The sequence below is a fragment of the Pseudopodoces humilis genome, chromosome 29 (assembly GCF_049639895.1).
Source record: "Pseudopodoces humilis isolate 2021_Gansu_Grassland_sample_001 chromosome 29, ASM4963989v1, whole genome shotgun sequence".
Taxonomy (NCBI): Eukaryota; Metazoa; Chordata; class Aves; order Passeriformes; family Paridae; genus Pseudopodoces; species Pseudopodoces humilis.
The window spans coordinates 148,908-171,019 of NC_142228.1; the positions used below are offsets into that span (position 1 = coordinate 148,908).

General features: G+C 45.7%; 1 protein-coding gene across 11 annotated transcripts in view; it reads left to right on the forward strand.

Moving 5' to 3' along the window:
* TANC2 (tetratricopeptide repeat, ankyrin repeat and coiled-coil containing 2) overlaps positions 1–22,112 on the forward strand; it is a 164,137-nt gene that overhangs the window by 133,506 nt on the left and 8,519 nt on the right. For 9 of the 11 annotated variants that reach the window (XM_088067949.1, XM_014261032.2, XM_014261036.2 and 6 more), the window contains 12 exons: positions 1,861–1,983; positions 2,996–3,232; positions 5,064–5,249; positions 6,128–6,221; positions 9,259–9,392; positions 9,999–10,122; positions 14,772–14,947; positions 15,743–15,875; positions 16,435–16,464; positions 17,342–17,433; positions 18,918–19,064; positions 20,960–21,060. In XM_088067949.1, the coding sequence (XP_087924075.1) occupies positions 1,861–1,983; positions 2,996–3,232; positions 5,064–5,249; positions 6,128–6,221; positions 9,259–9,392; positions 9,999–10,122; positions 14,772–14,947; positions 15,743–15,875; positions 16,435–16,464; positions 17,342–17,433; positions 18,918–19,064; positions 20,960–21,060 (1,577 nt within the window). The remainder of the gene's footprint in view (positions 1–1,860; positions 1,984–2,995; positions 3,233–5,063; positions 5,250–6,127; positions 6,222–9,258; positions 9,393–9,998; positions 10,123–14,771; positions 14,948–15,742; positions 15,876–16,434; positions 16,465–17,341; positions 17,434–18,917; positions 19,065–20,959; positions 21,061–22,112) is intronic. The other 2 variants (XM_014261034.2, XM_088067955.1) reach the window with 1 other exon arrangement.

Sequence of the window (22,112 nt, forward strand, 5' to 3'; positions counted from 1 at the left end):
AAGGTGCCAATGGCCAAATAGCAGAAAAGGTGATAAGGTGAAAATTAAAGATGCTGACAGACAGAACAGGAAAAAACAACTGTTTGAACACTGGGGTTGTGGGGGCTGGCAAAAATGTTCAAATTATCAGGCCATACACTGGTCTCATGTTGGATGGTGCCAATGAAGTGGGAACCACTGATGGTATTTTGGTTTGATGTTGTATGCAGATGGGATTTGTTTTTGCTGAAGGATTCACTCTGCTCCACAGTTCTGAAGAGGGAATTAGAAAAGGAAGATGCAAGCTGTAAAATGAGAAATAGGGCAGGCTTTTGCCTGAATGGTAACTGAATGATAATGGTGTTGAATGTACTTTTTCTTTAAAGGATAAATGTCACCTTTTATGTCTTGCATTAATATCTAAGTGTATATATATATATATATATATATACATATATATGTTTGTGGGTTTATTCTAATGCAATAGTTGAGATTTCTGTAGCATCTGTGATTATCTTCAGAGGGCTATTCTCAAATTAGCTACCCTTTTCCTTGATCCTGATGGTGATTCAGGCAGCTTATTTATGGGCTTGATAGTAGTTACAACTGTTTTGAAATTGTTTTAACTGTTTATTGTAAAATTGCTTTCCATTTCCAATTTCACCATCCTGAGTTCATGAAATTTAATATTGACTTCTAATGTCCTGCGTTGTGTCATTCATTTCAAAGCAGCATTTAACAGCGGCTCAAATTCCTGAGCTCTTTTTCCCACAGCACAAACAGGTATTTTTCTTGGTTTAGTTCTCTGAATTTTAAAGAAATAAGTACATGGAGTTGTTATTTGTTAGAGCCTGTCTAATCTATTGCTTCTTTTGGTGATTAAACTGTTTCAAGTGAGAAATCTGTTGATGCCTAGGGCAATGCTGCAGATTATCTTTCACACAGAGGAATTAGAGGTTGCAGCCAAGTTCAGCAGTGGGTTGGGATGATGATTCCCACACATCTTCCTTCAGAGGAAACAAATCCCACCTTGTGCTGCTGGTTTTGTTCCACCAGCATCATTCCAGTCACAGAAACTGGAACTGGGGCCCTGTTGCTTTGCAGGGTTGGAAGTGACCACCCGGAGTGCAAGAAAGCAGAAATCAGGGTTTGCATGTAAACCAGAATTACATGTGGGTTTAAAGATGCCTGTGCAGTTTCCATGGAGTCAGCAGGCTTTCATGGGAAATCGGTAGCAGAGCAGCAGCATTCAGGGCACACTCACGGCCTGGCTCCTGCTGGAGTCGCCATCCCATCCCTCTGCTCTTCCATCCAGCTGTTCTCCCCCATCTGCCGGCTATGGAGAAATTATGGCTCCTTCCACAGGAGGGAGAAACCTGTTTAACGATCCTCTGCCAATTAGGGATGCTGGAAAATATGTCGGACCTTTGATATATTACGTATAACCTGATCATGGACACCAACTAGAAAAGTTGGAAACAATCTGCTGTAAGATACCAGGGCTTACTGCTCCAGACTGTGGTTGAAAGTTCCTGAATTTATCTGATTGTGAGCAGATACTGTGTACTTCATTAAAAAAAGAAAAAAAGCAGCAATCTGTGCTCCTTAACATGGCATTTTGTGAGGGTGTTGAATGGATCTAGTTCCTCGCAGTTAAATCCTGACTTTCCTGGACCTTGGAGGCGGCTGCATTACCATTACAAGTAATTTTCTGCAAGCTTATTAATTGATTGTGAAGGTCAGATATGTCAAATTGTCACATTATCTTGGGTGTAATCGTTATTGCCCTGTAACTCCTTGGAAGTCCAGAGACCCAGAAGGCTCTGCTCAGTGTAACTGAGCAAATTTGTAAGCTTGGATCTAAGTTACTTTCTTTTTCAGGGTCTGAGTAAAAAAGTTGGGGTGTCTTCCTCCATCCTGCAAGGTCTTTGGATCTCCTACAGTACTGAAGGTCTTTCAATGGCTTTGGCATCTCTGAGAAACCTCTACACACCAAACATAAAGGTATTGGAGGAGGAGGGGGAGGGCTGAGGGGTTCAGAATTCACACAAGAAGCTCCAGCAGTGGGCAGTGACCATGCAGACTATTCCGTGGAGCCGTGTCCAGTGTCCTAGCCAGGCTGAGGCTGAGCAGCTTGCTGGGTGTTTGTCCTGAGCTGAGGAGAGGCCTTTAGTCAGTTGAGATTCTCTTTACCATTTGGGGGAGTTCATCAACTCCGCTGCTTAAACCAGGGATCTCCTTTTAGTTGCAATGAGCATACAGTGAGTTTGTACCTGTGCAAAATGGGATTTTTCCTTCCCAAAGATGTGGAATGCAACAACTGATGTTGGAACTTGACATGTAAAGGGCTCTGGCTTAGATAGGCGTGAGCACTGAGGTGACACCAAATCCAACAGTGCTCATGTGCTGGTTCAGGCACTTCTTTTGCAGTGGTAAGATGACTGTGTTGACTTAGGTGAGCCCATCTCTACAGCAGAAGGGATTGCAGAGATACAGGTTTTCTCACATGGAAGGATGTTTATCCCAGGTCCTTCCCACCCAGGCAAGGTGAGTTCAGTGTCTGTCCCCATGTCCTTTCCTTGTCAATCTCCAGCATCAAGTGTTGCCTTTTCCACTGGTGCCAAGTGCGAAGGGAGCTATGCAGTGGGACAGCCAAACCAGCCATAGAGAGGAATCCCATGGGAAGGGTGCTGAATACAGCTCTCTGTAGCTGTGTGTTTTGATTCCTTATCCCCACCATGTCCCCAGCTGCTGCAATGGGGCTGGAGTGACCTTGTTCCAAAACAAAGGATGGCTGCACCCTTCAGACCATTTCCTAGACACTTGGGAAGTGATTAAACTGCTCCATCTGCATCAAATGGGACCATCTATTGGGCAGATGTTTTTACTCAGCATTTTATGTCCTTTGCTGTTTGCTTGGACATGTGCCAAGGGCCCTGGTTTCTGTTGCGGTGTCGCCCTGATGATCTCCTGTCTCTCCGTAAAGCTCAGCCAACTGCTCTCCCTCCCTGTGCAGGTCAGTCGGTTGCTGATTTTAGGAGGTGCAAATGTGAATTACCGGACAGAAGTTCTGAACAACGCCCCCATTTTGTGTGTCCAATCTCACCTGGGATACGCAGAGATGGTGGCTTTGCTCCTGGAGTTTGGAGCCAACGTTGACGCTGCTTCAGAGAGTGGCCTGACCCCGCTGGGCTACGCAGCTGCTGCCGGATTCCTGAGCATTGTGGTGCTGCTGTGCAAGAAACGGGCCAAGGTAAAGAAACCATATCGCTCAAAAGCTGATCTAACCTGTGCCGTGTTTGTTCAAGGTTGGACAGGAGCTGCCAGCAGGACATGGAACACTTTCTAGGGAACAACCTCCAGCAGATGAGTCCAGGAGGCTGCTTTTGGTGTTGTTTTTTCTGCTAAAATGTAGTGGGTTTAAAAGTCCCACACTGACACCAACTCCTGAGAGTCAGTAATTGGTGTCTGGAATTCAGGTCTGAGGTAGGAGCTGCCTAGTGACACTGTGCTGGTGACCTGTATAAGGATGTTCTGGTGAAATCCTTGAACCTCACAAGGTTAAAATGGCAACACTGCTTTTCCAGCACAAAACATTCTTTAAATATCTCCCTGAGACACATTTTCCAAAAATTTTCATCAGACTTGTCCTAGAAAAATCCCCTTTGTTTAGCTTTGTGATGAGTGTTTGGAGTTTTAATTGTATATAATAAGTCAAGTAGAAATACTTTGTTGAAGAAGAAGATTATGCTGATTTTTGAAGTGGAGCCTCCTGGAAACAATTTGTGGTTTCTCTATATCTTTCATTTCAGTTCAAAAGGCAAAATATGGGTTTGTGTTGTTTTGGTATGGATGTCAGGATGACTGAGGGACTGTTTAGATCTTGCTGGGTTGTGTTGTCTGTAATAATGTGAGGATGGTATGAAGGAAAGAAGGAATTTTGCTTTTGTTGGATATTTTGAGAGTTTAGTGACAGAAGTCCTGCCGCTCATACTTTTCCTTGAATATCCCTAACAGCACTGAGGAAATAGCCCAAAACACAGTTTGGTGTAGTTTGAAGACAGATATTTGAAGAAAATTGCAATACTGATTACTGCAGGAGTTGAGAAAGGAGAAATACTGATATATGATTAATATGAATGTGTTATAATATATGAAATATTTCTCATATTTATTATATAACTGTAATTTAGGTCAGGCCCTGGCACAGAGCAGCTGTGGCTGCACCATCCCTGGCAGTGTCCAAGGCCAGTTTGGACAGGCCTCGGAGCAACCTGGGACACTGGGAGGTGTCCCTGCCCGTGACCGTGGAGTGGAATGAGATGGTGTTCAAGGTCCCTTCCAACCCAAACCATTCTGTGATCCTGTGAAAAAATACGTTAATATAATAATTATTTGTTATTTTTCTGATAAATAGTAGAGTGCGGAACACAGAGGAGGTTAACCTGAAGGAGAATGATAACTGACCTGCCTTTCTTGTTTCCTCCAAGTATCCTTGTTGGGACAGTATCTAGAAATCCCAGCTGATGCATTCAGGCATCAAGTGGGAACCATGCCCCATAATACAACCAAATAAGTTCCTCCAGGGCTGTCAAGCACTGTTTCTGATTCCTGTTGATTGTGCCTGCACTGGGTTCACGTTACGGTGTCTGACTGCAGGCTGAGGCACTTCTGGGACTCTCAAAAGAACTGATACCTGGAAAACAAACTGGTTTTCCTTCTGTAGATATTGCTAAAGGAGACAATACCAGTGTGTATGATTCCAGTGCAGAAGAAAATTTGGATGCTGGACTTCAGGACACAAAGGAAAAGATATTTTGTAGTCTTTAAGTCTGAAGAAAATGTCAGAAACCTAAAAAAAAAGTAATGATATCTTTCCCAAAGCAAACATTTGTGGCCAAGATAGTGCCAGAGCCTGGGACCTTGCTTTGGAAATGTTTGTTTTCTGGTCATGGAAGTGATAGTTTACCAGAAAAATGTACATTTTGCACATGTGGCATTATTTTGAATTCAGGATTGGAAACTCTGAAGAAGCAAGATGTGCTGCTCATGATTTTAATTGTATTTTGTCATCTCTTTTCAAGGTGGATCATTTGGACAAAAATGGGCAGTGTGCCCTGGTCCACGCCGCTCTCAGGGGACACTTGGAGGTGGCGAAGTTTTTGATCCAGTGCGACTGGAGCATGGCCGGGCAGCAGCAGGGAGTGTTCAAGAAGAGCCATGCAATCCAGCAGGCCCTGATTGCCGCTGCCAGCATGGGCTACACTGAGGTAGGACCTACTCTGCCTCTGCAGGGAGGGAAACCAAGGCTTGGCCCTTTCCTGCCCACTCACCAAAGAATGTCTGGAGGTGGAATCCAGAGTACTCCTGTCTTGCTCTTCCTCCCTGTCCTGTCCCAGTGTTTACAGATCCCTTGGCAAACCCTGTGGTCTGGGCAGGCATCCAGGAGAGGAAGTGTAACATGCCTTTAAGATGTCAGAATAAACTTCTGGAATAAACTTCTAAGCAGGGATAAGATGGCTGGACACTTGTTGCCTACACTGCTCCTCCATCATGGGTGGGGAGTGTGAGAACATGTAACTTTGGACTGTGTGTCAGGAGAAAGAAGAGACAGAGAGCTTCCTCCTGCCATCCTGACAAAGATTTATGATGGGGAAAATTATATATAGAATAATTTAGGTTGGAAAAGACCATTAAGGTCATTGAGTCCAACCGTTAACCCTGTGCCAACCCACCACTGCCATTAGTCCCCTCCACAGAGCTCCAGCAACTCCTGGCAGCCCTGTTCCTTCTTCTTTCCTTGAGAATGAGTTTATTGCCTACCAAATACCTCCTCTCAGCCTCACATCCTCCAAGAGTTGCATCCACTGCACACACCAGGTCATCTCCAACAGAACAGACACAGTTACAGGGAACTGTACCAAATCTCATCATGTGCTATCATATCAAGACACTTGGATGGTTTTTTTGCTTGTACAGGGAAGCATGTTCAGTGATTAATCTCAGGAAGAATATTCTCTTGATCTCAGGGTGCCAGGCAGAGACTGTTCCCTTCCCTCTCTGTATTCCAAAGCAGCTCATGTGATGGTGTCTGCAGTCCCTGTATAACACATTTGAGTTCATGATCTGACACATCTTTTTGTTTTAGATCGTTTCCTACCTGCTCGATCTTCCAGAAAAAGATGAAGAGGAGGTAGAGAGAGCACAGATCAACAGCTTTGACAGTCTTTGGGGAGAGACAGGTGATTTCTGTAGAAGCTGTAGCTTCCCTTCCCTTCCCTTCCCATCCCATGTCCTGGGTAGCTCTGACATTCCCAGCTTGCCTGTTTCCATCTCTGTTGTCCCACACCTCTGACTTCAAAAATGCCAAAAGCTGGACTAACCAGACATCCAGGAGTTTCTCAATCAGAGAGGGGTTTCTAAGTAACTGGGACTATTGGGAATGTGGATTTGTGATTGACAAATCACACACAAACTGGGAAGCCATCTCAAAGGAATATGCACTTACACACTAAAATTAGTAGTAGGTAAGATGGGAAAAACGTGTAAAAATGAGCCAGCCACCAAACTGAGAAGCCTTTTGTGCACATGAAACAAGTCAGTAAGTTCATATGAAACTCAAGACTGTCTTTCACATAACTATTACTATTACTATTTTCCCAAAAGTAAATAGAGAGTTTAAATAAATTTGGAAAGAAATGCAGGTTTCCACCTAAAAATAACAATTTGCTCTGAAATTTGAATATTGGCTTGTCTGGGTTTTGACACTTGTTGCTCATATCTCATCTTCCACAGAGCAGAGCCGAGTGCCTGGCTCGATGATATCAGCCTGATATCATCCAAATGGCAGTGCCAAGTGACATCATAAGTTTAGGAATTGCTGACAGCACACTGTAGCCAACTCCAGATGGAGTATTTCCCCTGGGACAAAACTAACATCAGAACCCAGCAGAAAAGTGTCTGAGTCACTTATGCTATCTCCGTCAGAGTTGGAGGTGCAGGAAACATCTCTATCAAACTGTTTGTCTTGCTGCCAGGCCATGAAACAGATACTCTTGCTGGATAGGAGCAGTTTAATGATTCCTTCTCCAGGTAAAGTTGTTTTTTCTACAAGAAAACACAGCAGCAGAAGCGGAATACGCTGTTGCAGGTCCCTGGTGTAGGAGGCCATAATTTGACATTGCTCACTGACGGAGATGGGCACATCCACACTTGAACCCAATCTCAGGCTGTGTTTGAGCTGTTTTGAGAAACACAGCAGTTGTTGTGTGGTGTTTATGCCAAGACTTGGTTATTGCATGGTGAGTAGTCCTTCTGGCACTACATCCTCATGGAAAAGCTGCAAAATGTACAAAAAATCCTGTTTACCAGTGCAAGATCCTGGTTGCTGCTCCTTGGCTGGGCTCCATGAACTTGCCTTGGTTGTGCTGGGCCATGGGAGCTCTCCAGCAGACAGTAGAACTTCAAACCAGCCCATTTTCATCCTCCTTCGTTCCTCCTGGAGGAACAAGGTCTGGCTGCTCAATAGCAGAGGAGCGTCCCTTGAGCTGGAGCTGCAAAGGACAGGCTGGAGCCGTGTACCCACCAGTTCCTTGGACCCCGAGGAAAGCAGAAAGATGTGTCACTGCAGGCAGAAGGGATTGCAAGAGAAAGTGGAGAAATTATGAATCAAATTATCCTGTTTCAGTAAAGTCTTCTCCAAAGAACATTTCTTAACAAACACCAGACGCTGGAGTGATTTATGTTTTCATTGTTGCAAACATAAGTAATTTTGATGTAAAATACCTCAAATTAACCTGCAGCATTGCAAGTGGAGGCAGGTTTAGAAGTAGAACCCAGCAGTCCTGCATGCCCATCCTTCTGCCTCCTTCTATATTTGTAGCTTACATTTAAAACCCACATGGATCTGATTATAGATTTTGTAGAATGTTCTGCTTGTGGCAGCAAAGTGATTTTTCTTTTAACTCTTGTTGTCTCTCAACCCCAAGAGAAGAAAATTCAGCCATAATATGGAAGAGAATTGAGAATTAATTAAATCCCCCAGCATTAACAGTGTTGCAGTTGGAAACCCATCAACACCTTGTAATCAGCCAACCCACAGAAATGTACTGCAAAGAAAAAACAAGCGACATCAGTCAGAAATAGACTCCCACCTTCTGCTCCAACTCCTACCAGAAGCAGCAGAGCGTGGAGCCAGTGGAGCTGTGTTGAAGTGCACAGAAAGTTAGGGAGAGGGAGGAACCAGAAAGTCTAAAATTAATGCTGAAATAAGTCACCGGCAGGTCCTGAACTTGGAACTATTTTCAGATTGAATATGTGTTCTCTAACTCAACCACACCTCTGAGTTAACAGAGCGCATTTTGTCAGAGAAGCAACTCTCAGATGTTGCTTCTACCCACCTGTAATATCATGAGCATATGAAAATGAGAGATATTTTTGGGTTTGCACGAAGACCCTGGCTGGTAGGATCAGCCCTGGCCAGAAACAAAGCCCAGAAATATTGTTTTTCTTGGAAAACAGGTGAACAAATCCATCCTATTTAGCTTTCCAGTTGCTTCCCTGGTTTCAAAGATCTACAGACTAAAGTGGGATATGGAAAATGGAAGTCATTTATCTGGATCTCACTGCTCTGTGCTTGTTTGGACAAAAGAAAGCCTCAAATGTGACTGACATCAGTGGCTGGCAGGGTCTGTCAGTACCTCCTGCTTGATCCCGCACTTGCTCCCTTGTAGTCATGGTGGGCTGAGGCAATGACAGGTTGCAGAAGGTCTTGTCAAGTACCTGAAGACCTGTATTTTCTCTGGATGTTGTCCCCCTACTCAGATACATTTGGCCTCACAGCCTTTGGCAGTGGGGAAAAGAGTAACAGATTCATGATCGCATTTCTTTGTAGCTAAACCTGAACTTCAGTCACATTTGAACCTCAGACACCCCTTGAACCTCAGTCACAAATGCCTTTAGATTATTTTATACTTATTGGGGTTCTCATCCCATTTCAGTGTGACTTGCAGAAAACCATCTGATTGTCTCAAACAGCCTTATTCCATGACATTATGTAAACTTTTCATGGAAGAGTTGACCTCTGAGGGAACTAAAATGACAAGAGTTGAAAGTGTACCAATCCAGCCCATTTTCTTTGTTCATTTTGCCTGCCATGAGACAGGTTTGGCATTTCAGGCCCCATCACTTTGGTATCCAGCAGAAAGACCCGTTTCCGGATAGGAGAACACTCCACTGAGCATGTGGCTCTTCCCCTGACTGCTTTCCTCTCTCGTGTAGCTCTGACGGCGGCGGCGGGGCGCGGGAAGCTGGAGGTGTGCAGGCTGCTCCTGGAGCAGGGAGCCGCAGTGGCACAGCCCAACCGCCGCGGAGTTGTCCCGCTCTTCAGCGCCGTCAGACAGGGCCACTGGCAGGTCAGTGGGGTCCTCACACCCTGGGGTGGCTGGAGATGGTGGGTCAGGCCATCCCTTCTGTCTTGCTGGAATAGGCGTGGAGAAAACAAGCCCCAGCTCTTTTGGGGAATGGCCAGAGCAAAAAGAAGTGTTACTGATGCTTCTATCACCCCAAGTTCTGGCTGGCTACAGACAGCTTTGCTTAAGTCCCTTGTTATCATAGGGAATGGTTTGGGTTGGAAGACATCTTAAGAGACCATCAAATTCCATCCCCCTGCCATGGACAGGGATACCTTCCACTATCCCAGATTTCTCCCATCCAGCGTGGCCTTGAACAGTTCCAGGGATGGGGCAGCCACAGCTTCTCTGGTTATCTCACTGTTTGAGAAGCAAATGGGATTCTCATGACTAAAAAGAACATTTTTCCTGTCCTTATTTTTATATATATATATATATGTCCCTTCCTTTTCATAATCCTTAATAATACATTCAGCAATCCCAGAGAGCACTTTGCCTGGAGGGGTGGGAGTTTTTAGAATGTGGGGTCTGCTCTGCTCTTCCTTGGCTCTGGCATCTTCTTAGCTGTGTCTGCTCGTGTAATCTGAGTCCTGGCATTGTGTGTTGCAGATCGTGGATCTCCTGCTCACGCACGGGGCTGATGTGAACATGGCAGACAAGCAGGGCCGCACACCGCTGATGATGGCCGCGTCTGAGGGACACCTGGGCACAGTGGAGTTTCTGCTTGCACAAGGTTAGAGCTCGTGTTGGGGACCAGCTGTGGTACATCCCACCACACCAGCTCCGGCTCAGCTGGAGTTTGTGATATCAGGGTGTGGATTGTAATCCCACAGCTGGGAGAGCACCATGTCCAGCTCATTGGACAGCAAGGCTGGAATAGTCATAGCCTTAATCTTGGCTGTCTGTTTTGTTGTCTGCTTGGTGCTCTTAGACTCAAAACCACCCATCTGAGTTAGCAAATAACCACAGGTCCTTTGAGCAGTGGGTTAAGAATGTGCCCTTGAACCACACTGAAAAATTTTCCCCTTAGACAGAAATGAACACAGGATGTGGCTGAACTGTTGGCACCGCTGCAGAAGGGCAGCAAGGCAAGACTGGGGACACGTGGTGGTGCTTCCATTTTTAGCTCTCTTATTGTTGCCCACATTTTTGACACCAGCACCAGCAGGATGGTAAGGCCCCAGAACAGGCAAGGATTTGGTAAACTTGCTGAAAATAAATCAGAATTCTTTTGAAGCCTCCTCTGCACCCACAGCCTCCTCTGTGCTCAGTCATTTCAGTGATGACTCTCCTTCAGTGACAGTTGCTCAGCCAGCAGGAACATGGGCCAGTTTTGCTCATTCCTGCTGTACCTGATTGAGATGAGTTAGAACAATTTGCTGCTGGTGAGAACACCATCAGTTCTTATTGCTGCAGTTCCTTAGAGACTTCTTTGCCTTTTATTTTGGACAAATAGCCAATGTTGGTTTGGTTGGTTGTTTATTTTTTTTTTTTTTTAGAAAAAGCATTTAATTGTTGTGTTTTTATTTGATATTTTTATCCCAGGAAAGATCCCTCTTTGGGAAGGGATATTTTCTTCATCTTGTAACTGCCTGTGTCTGACCTTTTAGCCAAAAAGTGCGACACTTGAATATTTTACATAATAGCTGTTAAGAACATTTTTTCAATTTAAATTGACAAGAACAAGTTTCTCATTGCCCATCTGTCTGTCCTGAGCCACAGCCAGTGGGATCCTTGCTGCTCAGTGCTGTAACCTGCACAGGGATGTGACAAAGATCAGTTTGAGCTTCTTAGGAATTGATTAAATTAATTCTTTTCTGGTCTTCTGTAATTTTTAAATCTCAAATTAGCACTCTCCATCTTTGAGATGAAACGTGGCCCCTTTTGCAGCTTGACTAATAAATCTGTGTTAAAAAGCTTAAAATAAGGGTTTGGGTTTTTTTCCCAGACCTGTGAGCTGTACATGCTGCTTGAGACTAACTCGTTCAGAGGAGGCTGAAAATACCAGATAAGCTGATCTGGGCAGTGAGATCACCAGCAAATGCACCTAATGTTTCTCTGGCTCTTTGGATACTGAGAGCAAAAAAAGTCAAAAATAAGAAAATTTTTACCTTAAAAGGTCCATTCTCTAAATAGCTTAATAAACTCCACTGCATACACTGTAACACATGGTCCTAAAAAGTTAACTGAAGCCTGAGCAGACTACAGTGATATATGGTGCATTTAATTAAAATGGAATTGGCAGTCCTGTTCAATGTTTGATTAAAACCAAAGTGTGTGAATCACAAGCCATAAGCATTAGTTAATGTGTTGCAAAGCAAATCTCATTTGACTGTACTTGATTAACACAGTCACTGTTTGTAAACACATTTTATTAGCAAAGTTGCAGTCAGCAATCTATTTGAACTCAGAATTTTGGAGTTACCTGTGGCTTAACACCCAGAAACAATGGGTGTGTGAGCAGAGAATTAAACTTCCTGGTAATAGCTCTGCCAAAGCTGGTATTTTCACAGATCTGCGTGACACAAAGCAAAATAATTCCTCATGCTCATTCCATTTGGCAGGAGTTTGATTCTGAATCTCATTTTCCTGTAAGAATCAATCCCTTGATGTTTTTCTACCTGAGCATCATGCCTTGGGGGGGTCACCCTGCCTGGGCACTGCAGCTTTGGGTGCATCCTCTGTTCAGAACACATCCCACATCCTGGCCACTCCCTGCAGCTTTTTGATGCTCCAAATGTCAATCTTTTCTTTTTGACTTGAGCTGGCTCATAGTGCCTTCTGGATAATTAAATCACCAGACTAGATGGAACAAGAATTTTTTTATGATTAGAGTGGTGAGGCCCTGGCACAGACTGCCCAGAGAAGCTGTGACTGTCTCATCCCTGGCAATGTCCAAGGCCAGGTTGGACAGGGCTTGGAGCACCCTGGTGTAGTGGAAGGTGTTCCTTCCCATGGCAGGAGGTGGGACTGGATGGTGTTTAAAGTCCATTTCAACCCAAGCCATTCCGTAAGAAACTCTTGAAGTCAATTTTTTTTTAGGCAGGGTGCAGCCCAGCCCTTCCCAGAAGCAAACTGGGCTTACCCAGATTAAATCCTCCCTGCTGGAGGATAGATCAGTCCCATGAGATCACCTTAAGCCACTTGCCCTCAAAACCTTTTGTTTGTTTTCCTGTCTGACTGCCTCAGTGCTAAATAGGTCAGAGAGGCCTGAAGGATGAAGGATGCCTTTGGAGTCAAGCAGAGGCTGTATTGGGAGCCAGAGCTGCCTCTGGAACTGAGTGTTTCCACGGAAGTTATGCCCAGCCTGCCTTCAAGCCAGCCTCTTGGCATTACTGTTGTTTGCTTGCTTAGACCTTCAGCTGGCACTGCTGCTGGAGTCTGTCCATGTCACCCTGTGGTATGAAGCATCTCTTCCACTGGATGGGAAATGAGTGGGAAGTTTGAAGAGTGACATGGCTTTCCAGGCTTCCCTCTTATTGCAGGAGCTTTCTCACCTGCTCCAGAAGAGTTAAGAGGGAAAACACAAGAGAAGATGTTGATGCTTTGAATGCAAGAAAGTAGCTGGTTCGAGTAAGCAGGAATGAAATGAGGCTTCATCCTGAGCAAAATTTGGGCTTGGGTCAGCTCAGGATCATCTAGAGGGGCTTTCCCACAGCTTCAGAATGTGAAGGTTTCTGGGTGCAGTGTGGGCAGTGTGAGAAAAGACTGACAGGGTGTTGAGGTGCTGGAGTGTGTCCAAAGAAGAGAACAGAGGTGGGGAAGGGTCTGGAGCACAGTAAGTGGCTGAGGGAGCTGGGAAGGGGGCTCAGCCTGGAGAAAAGGAGGCTTAGCGGGGACATTCTGGCTCTGCACAAATCCCTGACAGGAGGGGGCAGCCAGATGGAGGTCAGACTCTGCTCCCAAAGAACAAGGGACTAGAGGAAAGAGTCTCAAGTTGCTCTAGGGGAGCTTTAGGGGAGAGATAATTATTTCACTGAAAGGGTTGTTCAGCCCTGACAGAGGCTGCTGAGGGCAGTTGTGGAGTCCCCATCCCTGGAGGGATTTAAAGGATTTAAAGACGTGGCGCTTGGAGGCACGGTTAGTGGAGGGCTTGGCAGTGCTGAGGGAGCAGTTGGATTCAATGATATTACAGGTCTTTTCCAACCTAGATGAGTCTGTGATTCTACATTGTCATCCCTGAGCCTGTATCTTGCAGCCCGTGTCCCACCTTGGCATTCCTGATTGCCTGAGATGCTGTTTGCCTCCTCCCCCACTGACATTCCACACCGTGTTGAGAGCTCTGACTGGAGGTTTCTGAACACACCTGGAACAAACATTTCTGTGCTGTACTCCCTCACAAATAGGTTGTGCCAGCAGGGAGAACTTAGTCTGCTCTCAGCTAAGCAACCTGTGCAGACCAGGGATGTGTCAGCTGGGATGAACGGGAACGTTTAGGAAATTCATGTCACTCCCACGTTTGGTGGACATTCTGGAGGCAGGGAATCTCATGCTGGGAGGCTTAGAGTTTGCCTCCAGGAGAAGAGCACTGCAGCATCAATTCATCCCAGCTGCTGGAAGGAGCATCCCGCAGGTAGCTGCAGCTCCTCGGAGGAGCAGTACTGATACAGATCATCTCTGCACACTCCAGAGCCAGAGCCATCGCTCTGCCATGGCAACAGGAGTTTTCTTCATGCCATGAAGAGGAGTGTTCACTTAAAGCTGCTGTTCAGCTCTCATATCCATATCCGTATGCCGTGTGGAGCAGTGCTGACCCGTTGGTATGGCAGCGCCATTTCCTCGTCCAAGAAAACGTCAAGTCCCCCTCTCCTTGGCTTACGGTTGGCAGTAGTGTATCCCACAATGTTGTATTTATACTGGGTAATGTTCAGGGAGAGGTACTGCTGGAAATTGTGTACTTTTGGGTAAAGGGGAGGGAAGTGAAGAAGGGAAAATGCATGCTTTTTTAGGAGAACTGAGCTGAATTGACTTAATTCCCCATGGTGACCTGCCAAAACAGCAAAATGGTCTTCATCTCTGACTCACACAGGCTGGAATCTTGTTGGATTAAGTAAAAAAAAAAGTAGTTAAAAAGATGATATCTCAGATGAGGGAAGTCAAATCCACCATGCTGCTCAGATGTTTACCAGGAAAGCCCTCAGAGGTATGCGAGAAAAAGTTTGTAGCTTGGTGTGAATCAACTCATTTGTTTTCACAGTTCCCATCAGTGTATTTGAAGTTACCACAGAGATGGGATCTGTGGTGGGAGAAATGTTAATAAAGGAATTAATAATTATGTACAGAGTTCTCTGAAAACAAGCTGTCATTGCTGAGCAGAGGGTTTGTGGTAAACAGTGTTAAACAAGGGAGAGCTCTGAAGTGAACTGCTGCTTGTTCTTTCAGGTGCCTCCATTTCTCTGATGGACAAAGAGGGCTTGACAGCCCTGAGCTGGGCCTGCCTGAAGGGCCACCTGCCCGTGGTGCGTTCCCTGGTGGAGAACGGAGCTGCCACGGACCATGCAGACAAGAATGGACGCACGCCACTGGACCTGGCAGCGTTCTACGGCGATGCTGAGGTGGTGAGTGGCCTGTGGTACATCCAGAGAAAATGGGTAGTTGGTGTAAAAGCCATAAAATCATATAGTTCTGCTTGATGTAGCAATAAACACATGGAGTCCTGGCCCTCCATATGGCAAGGTGCTTCCACAGAAGATGATCAGGAAATCCCAGAAGAGTTTGAGTTGGAAGGGAACTTAAGGACTGACTCATTCCACCCTGTGACATGGGCAGGGACACTTTCCAGTATCCCAGATTGCTCCAAGCACTTTCCAACCTGGCCTTGAACACTTCAAGGAATGGGGCAGCCACAACTTCTCTGGGCACCCTGTGTCAGGGCCTCACTGCCATTGCAGGAAGGATTTCTTCCTAATATCCAGTCAAAACCTACTTTTTTTCAATTTAAAGCCATTCCCCCTTGTTCTGTCATTCCAGGCCCTTGTCTAAAGTCCCTCCAACCTTAGGGCCCCTTTAGGCAGACTGAATAATCCCAATTCTCCCAGCCTCCTTAACAGAGGCGCTCTAGCCTTTGGAGCATCTCCATGACCTTCTTTGGACTTGCTCCAACAGGTTGATGTCCTTCCTGTGCTTGGGACCCCAGAGCTGGACACAGCCCTCCAGTCCCACCAAAGACCAGAATGGAGTAGAGAGACAGAATCCCTTCCCTTGACCTGCTACCCACAGTATACCCTCAGACCCCATGGAGGTGCTTTTAGCCCAGACAGTGGAGAAGAACAAGCTTCTGCTGATCCTACATTCCCAACAGTGTATGGGGTCTCACCCAGGAACAGAACTGACTATTTGCATTCTCATTGCAGGTTCAGTTCCTGGTGGACCATGGGGCCATGATCGAGCACGTTGACTACAGTGGGATGCGGCCCCTCGACAGAGCAGTGGGCTGCCGCAACACCTCAGTTGTCGTCACCCTCCTGAAGAAAGGAGCAAAGATAGGTAGGAGCAGGGGGACACTGCCATTGGTTCTGTGCTCAGGCAGAACTCAAGCAGTGGGGCTGGCATCCTGAAAAATACAAGTATAACCCAGAGGCAGCCTCAGCCCCAGCCACTGCTTCACACTCTGAAGCAGATGGCAAGTCAGGACTACTTGGTCCTCTTTAGTAAAATGGGGTGTTTATTTTTTTTTCCTGTCATATTACTTAGCTAAAGTTAATCAATAAACAATTGTTTCTTTGGCAAGGTCTTTCCTCTGGTAATGCTTTTTCTATCTTTAATAGTCTGAGTTGCCAAGTGTACTCTGTCCATGCCTCGCTGTGAGCTGCTGCGTTCACTTGCTCTGTGTATGCTTCCAGACCTCAGTGTACCTGCACTGCACCACACAGCTGCTCACGTTATGTTTTCCTGTGAAAGGGGATTTTGCTGGTGCATTGGCTTCCTCGCTGCCTGCCTCTCACGGCTGCTTTTTTCCTTTCTTTTTTTTTTTTTTTTTTTTTCACCTTCATCCATTTTTTTCCCCCTCTCTCCTACAACTTCTTGTTTTCTCCTTTCTTTGAAGGTTGTCAGACGTTACCGAGTCGCCCACGAGGTATATCTCATTGCTGTCAGCATCAGCTTCGATCTGATAGCTTTGTCAGCCTTGCTTTCTCCTGTTTGATTTAGCCTGCATGCATTCCCAACACCTCTAATCTTTTAATTTACTTCACCTTCAAATAATTTTTTTAATGACTGTTGCAGAGAATAACTTGAACTCAAAAACTAACCTCCTTCCCCCAAAACGTACTGAATCTACTTATAGAATATTGTTTGACTTATTCTTCACCCACACTAATAAGCTGTCCTCAAATTTTTGCCACCCCTTCCCTCCCAGTAGACACGAGCTGGGTCTGCAGGGTGGCCCCTGTGCAGAGCCAGTGTCCCCAGCCCAATGACACCTTTGGCACCAGTAGCACTTATATACGACCTTTCCTTTGTAATTTTTTCTGCCTTAAGGGATTTTCTACTCTAGTCTTTCACATCTTGTGAAGCTGGAAATCACAATCCACTTAACCACAAACCACCTATCAACAGTGAAACTGAAGATTCCCTAGTAGACTTCCATAGATTTGAATTTAGAAATGCTTTTATGTAACTACTCTGATTTTTCCTTTAACTACAATTTGTTTCCCCCATGCCAGCCTGTTCCACATTCAGCACTGCCCTCTTGTGGAAACGGCTCCATCCTTTCCCAGACCATTGGGATTATCCTTAATGACTGCAAAGGAAAACCATTACAATGGGGATTATGCTAATTTAAGTGTCAGAGGAATTGTCAGCTCAGTCCTTTGGAGCACTCTGCCCTTTGACCATGCCAAGTTGTTCTCTCCAGCAGAAATTCCCACCCCAGGGTATTTTTTTCCGCCCAGCTTCCTACCACCCTTACATTGTATGAGTTCTTTACCCATCATGCATCCTGTACACTACAGGTCCAGCAACTTGGGCAATGGCAACCTCCAAACCAGACATCATGATCATCCTGTTGAGCAAGCTGATGGAGGAGGGAGACATGTTCTATAAGGTGAGATGGGTGGGTTTGGAACATGGAACAGATGCAGCTTGCAGCATCACTTGGTGTGAAGTTTTGGCTGTGTTCGGTCAGTGCTTGGTCCTCCCCAGCCTGAATGGTTCTGTGATTCTAATGCTGGTGCCTTAACCCATGGCATGTAAAAGCTCCTGCTCACAGAGTTCCTTGTGTTCTAAACCATTTGGTTTTGGTTAGTGGGGTTGGAGAAGAGGGGATTGATTCCCCAAACCTGCAGCAAAGATGAAACAAAGTCAGATTACTCTGGATTTGAGCCAGCACTCCATTCCTCATTGAAAACAGCAGGACCTAAGTGTTTGCTGGGAGTGCTTCTGCCACTGCATCAGGTCTGGCAGCCTTGTCATTACCTAGTGGGCTCACTGTTGGGGGAACGCGGCAACAGGATAGAATATCCCAGAAAGACTCCTGGAATAAACTTCTTGCAGTGAAAAGAGATTGTGAGGACACAGCTGGCTTTGTCATGTCCTTTAGCCCATGGGAGACATTCCACTGTTACAGTTAGGGAGTCTTTTTTTTTCTTTCTGTTTGTTTTAAGCCAATCTTTAAAACCTGGGGATTTACACACACTTACAAAATGTGAAGTACAACAATGATTCACTGTGAGGCTCTAAGGGTGAAGCAAAAAATACACAAAGCTGGCATTGTAATAGGAGTTACCTGCCAGAGAAACACGATACAGCTGAGAAACCTGAGTCTACAAGTTTTTAAAACTCACTATTTGTAGCTGCAAAATTTTTATGTCTGGGTCATGAGGAACTGTGTGTGTCCTAGATCCCATCCTGCCCTCGTTCTCTCACCCTGCCTCTCAGCTGCCCCCCTTCAGGTTACACATCGTCCCATCCCAAAATTAGTTGCCAAAAATAGCAGAGATGAGACACCTTTGAATGTGACTGCTGTATGCCAATAATTATAAACGGAACCCAGTTAAAAGACTCAGATGTAGAGTTTTAAACATCTGACGTCCAGGGAGGTGAATCTCATCCTGTTTGTCCAAGTTCAGAGCCAGGGCAGTGCCGTAACATTAATCTTTGCTATTGCCCTCTGAGCCCCAGAGCTCCACCCAAAGTCCCACAATTTGTGTTCCTTACCCTCCTGGATGTCTATTAAGCTTTGGGTGGAGGGTGTTTTCCAGGAATGGGTAACTGATCACCCAGCTCAAAAGACCATCGAGCCAAGAGCCAGATGGAGTTGTATCGAGTTAACACCATTTCTCCATGTTTCCTGCTGTAATGTGACAGCTCTGTATGAAGTGGGAGATCTCAACTTGTGCAAGGCATCTGCCTTTCCAGCTCAGATGTTCCCTTGATCAAATGTTCTGCCCTTTCTTTCTAGAAAAGAGCTAAGTAGTGAGGTTTCGTTTCCTTAGACACTTAAAACATTGGTGGGGCTGATGAGTGAATTCTCTGCCGGGAAGTAAACCCAACCCAAGGATGAGTTTTGACGTGTTTTCCTTTTAACAGAAAGGTAAAGTGAAAGAGGCTGCCCAGCGCTACCAGTATGCTCTGAAAAAATTCCCCAGAGAAGGGTTTGGAGAAGACCTGAAAACCTTCCGTGAGCTGAAGGTGTCACTGCTTCTCAACCTCTCCCGGTGTCGACGGAAAATGAATGTAAGTGTCCCCTCTTTTCATGGCCTTAAGCACAATGCCACAGCTTGGTGCCTCTGCAGAGGCATGTCCACCCCAATCGTGCTTTAGCCTCTCAGATCTCTCTGTAACCTGGTTGTCCTTCACAGAGCACTGATATTTTATAATTCCAAAGCAGTAGTGATTTAGTATGCCTTTCAGATGATTAAAAATTCATTGCTATGTTTATAGCTCTTTGAATTTTTTATTACTCCCTTTTGATGATGATGTTCACATCATCGCATGGGGGTGGAGGCATTTTCCAGATTTCTGGGGCAACAGTGAGGAGGAGCCAGGAGATGTGCTTCTCTGAATACTAATTAATTTCAAATGAAGGAGCATATGCTTAGGGGGTTAGGTTAGCACTTCCCAGGGCAGTGACTCATCCAGAAACACCTCCACAAGACTCCCTCTCGTCCCAGAACTTCCAGATCCCTGTCACTCTCCCCACTACAATCTGGCAGCATCCAGCAACCAGCTCGTGCAGATAGATGCCTGTTCTGCCAGCCTTCCCTGGTTTGGAGTGCAGGGGCTTTCACTTCCGAAAGTTGAAGTCTGCATAAACTCAAAAAATGACATCGCTGAGGTCGTGAGTCAGCAAAAGTTACACTTTTGGAGGGGAAGGAGCTTTTGGGACGCTTTCACTTCTTTTTCTATGAGGAAGAAAGATTGAAAACCAGGGGAATAATATCTTAATGCTGGTGAACAAACACAGTTTGGAGAAAAAGTGTGAACCTTCTCTTTAAATCAGACACTTCACAGCTAATCAGCTCCATCCCTTGTACTGTGCTTTGAGGACAAGATTTTTGGTTTATCATTGACCGGGGAATGCCAGGTTTTGTGATAGAAAATTTCAGAAGGTTGTATTTGCTCTTGCAGGTTTTGCACCTATAGATGAGACCGTATAGGTACCTGTCTCATGACTGCATTCCCAATTCAGTTTGTTGGACAGTAACTCCTCAGTAACTGCTACTGCAGGTACAAATAGAAGTTTAAGCTTCCCCAGGCAGGGCATGCCCAAAGCAAGGGTTGGCTTCACAAGTTTTTGAACAAATCAGGAGCAGCACTATTCACTCCTTTCTCCCAGAGCTGCTCAGGTCATAGCCCAGTGCAGCAATCCAAAGCAGTGTTTGGTTGCAAAATGGAATCCTCTCCACTAGGAGGAGTTCTCCTTCACAAGTGCTGAGCTTCAGCTGAGCTTAGTGGGACACAAAGCATTCAGGATAAGACAAGGGAGGGTGGAGAGCTGATAATCTGCTCTCATGGCACTGCCCCTGGAAAGTACCCAGAGCAGTCCCATCCCACACTGTCACCCTCTCCCTGCTCTCAAACTATCCCCCCAGGTGAGCTGTCATGAACAAGTGAGGAGCAGTGGTATTGACAGGAGACCTTTGCCAGGCAGGTCCTGTTGGCAGCTAATGAAGCTCTGTCCTTCACAGGCAATTTTCTTCAGCCCCTTGAAGAATGTCAGTGTGTTCAGGGAAGCAGAAGGGCATGGGAAAGGTTTCCTATTGCTTTCAACTATGGAAAAAAATTGTTCATGAGATAACGTTCCAGCCTCTGCAAGTCCATATTTTTCCTCAAGACTGTAGGTTGTTAGAGAGAGATTTACATGCACGTGTTGGGGACACAATGAGATTTGCTGGCCTCTGTGGGTGATGACAGCAACTTGCGTTAACCACGCCCGAGTCTTTGGAAATGCCATCATAGCTCCCTGTCTGTAAATGACATTGAATCCATGTGAAATACTCCAATACCATTAAGTTTTACATGAAATACAAAAAAAAAATCCATACTAAGTTGTTTTTATTCCCATGCTGTATGTATTTTTATTTATAAATTTATTCCGTTACTTACCTGCACACCTATTCAAATGACAGGATTTTGGAATGGCAGAAGAATTTGCCACTAAAGCACTGGAGCTGAAACCGAAATCTTACGAAGCTTACTATGCAAGAGCAAGGGCCAAACGCAGCAGCAGGTGAGGAGGGACAGAAAGAACGGTGTGAGGGGCCAGGCTCTGCAAGCTTGTCACATCAAGTGTGGGCACCCACTCTGCAAAGCCAGGCAGTGCCCCCGCGGGAGGAAATGGACAAGGAACATTCATTAATGAGATCACAAACTTCCTGAACTCCAAAGTAATGCCCTCCCTCATTTGGTGATTTCTGAGTCCAAATGTTTTGAGAGGTTTGTCTCAGTGGAACTTTGCCTGGACTTCTTATAACACTGTGCACCAAAGTGGGGTGTTCTTTTTCAAAGTACACTTAGTTTGACCACAACTTGGACTCAAAGCAGAATATGACTCTGGCCTTTGTTGTGTAAGAGGGAAGTCACATTCATCACAGTGGTCTCCTCTAGCCTTAAAATCTGTGCATCTCTATCCTGCATCTGCCCAGCAGATGCTGCTTACCAGCTGAGCAGTGGCTGCAGGCAGGCACTGTCCAAGGAGCCTCCAGCCAGAACTTGTGCCCAGGGCACTACAACCAGCTCCTGGAGAGCTACCTGTTCACCTACCTCCCTGAAGGCTAAGAGATGTGAGATTAGATCCATTTGCCATTCCTAATGAGCATCAGGGCTCCTTGGGAATTCTTCTTCACAAGGAGTGGGCACCCTGCCACTGCATCTCTTTAATTCGCAGCCAGAATATCTCACGTTGCAGTGCAGGTATGTGAGCCCCTCTGTGCAAACATCCCAGCTCAGCAGATACCACCACTGTGTGACATTCCATGCTGGAGGAAAGGTGGAGCTGGGCCCCTGGCCCAGCTGGTGCAGGTCCAGCAGGTCCTGATGTGGAAGGTGAAGCCATAACTTTCTGTTCCACAGAGGAGGAGCCGAGCTGTAGACATACCTCATGCCTTCCCTTTAATGGTCTCCTCTCCATTGTTCCCAAAACATTAAGAGGAACCTTAAGACCTATGTTCCTCTCCAGATGATATCAGTCACCCACATACCAGTGTCCTTTTCTCCTCGGGTCTCTCCAACAGAAACTGTCACCACTTGGGCTTTGCTTCTCCCTGTCCCAGTCTATGCCCA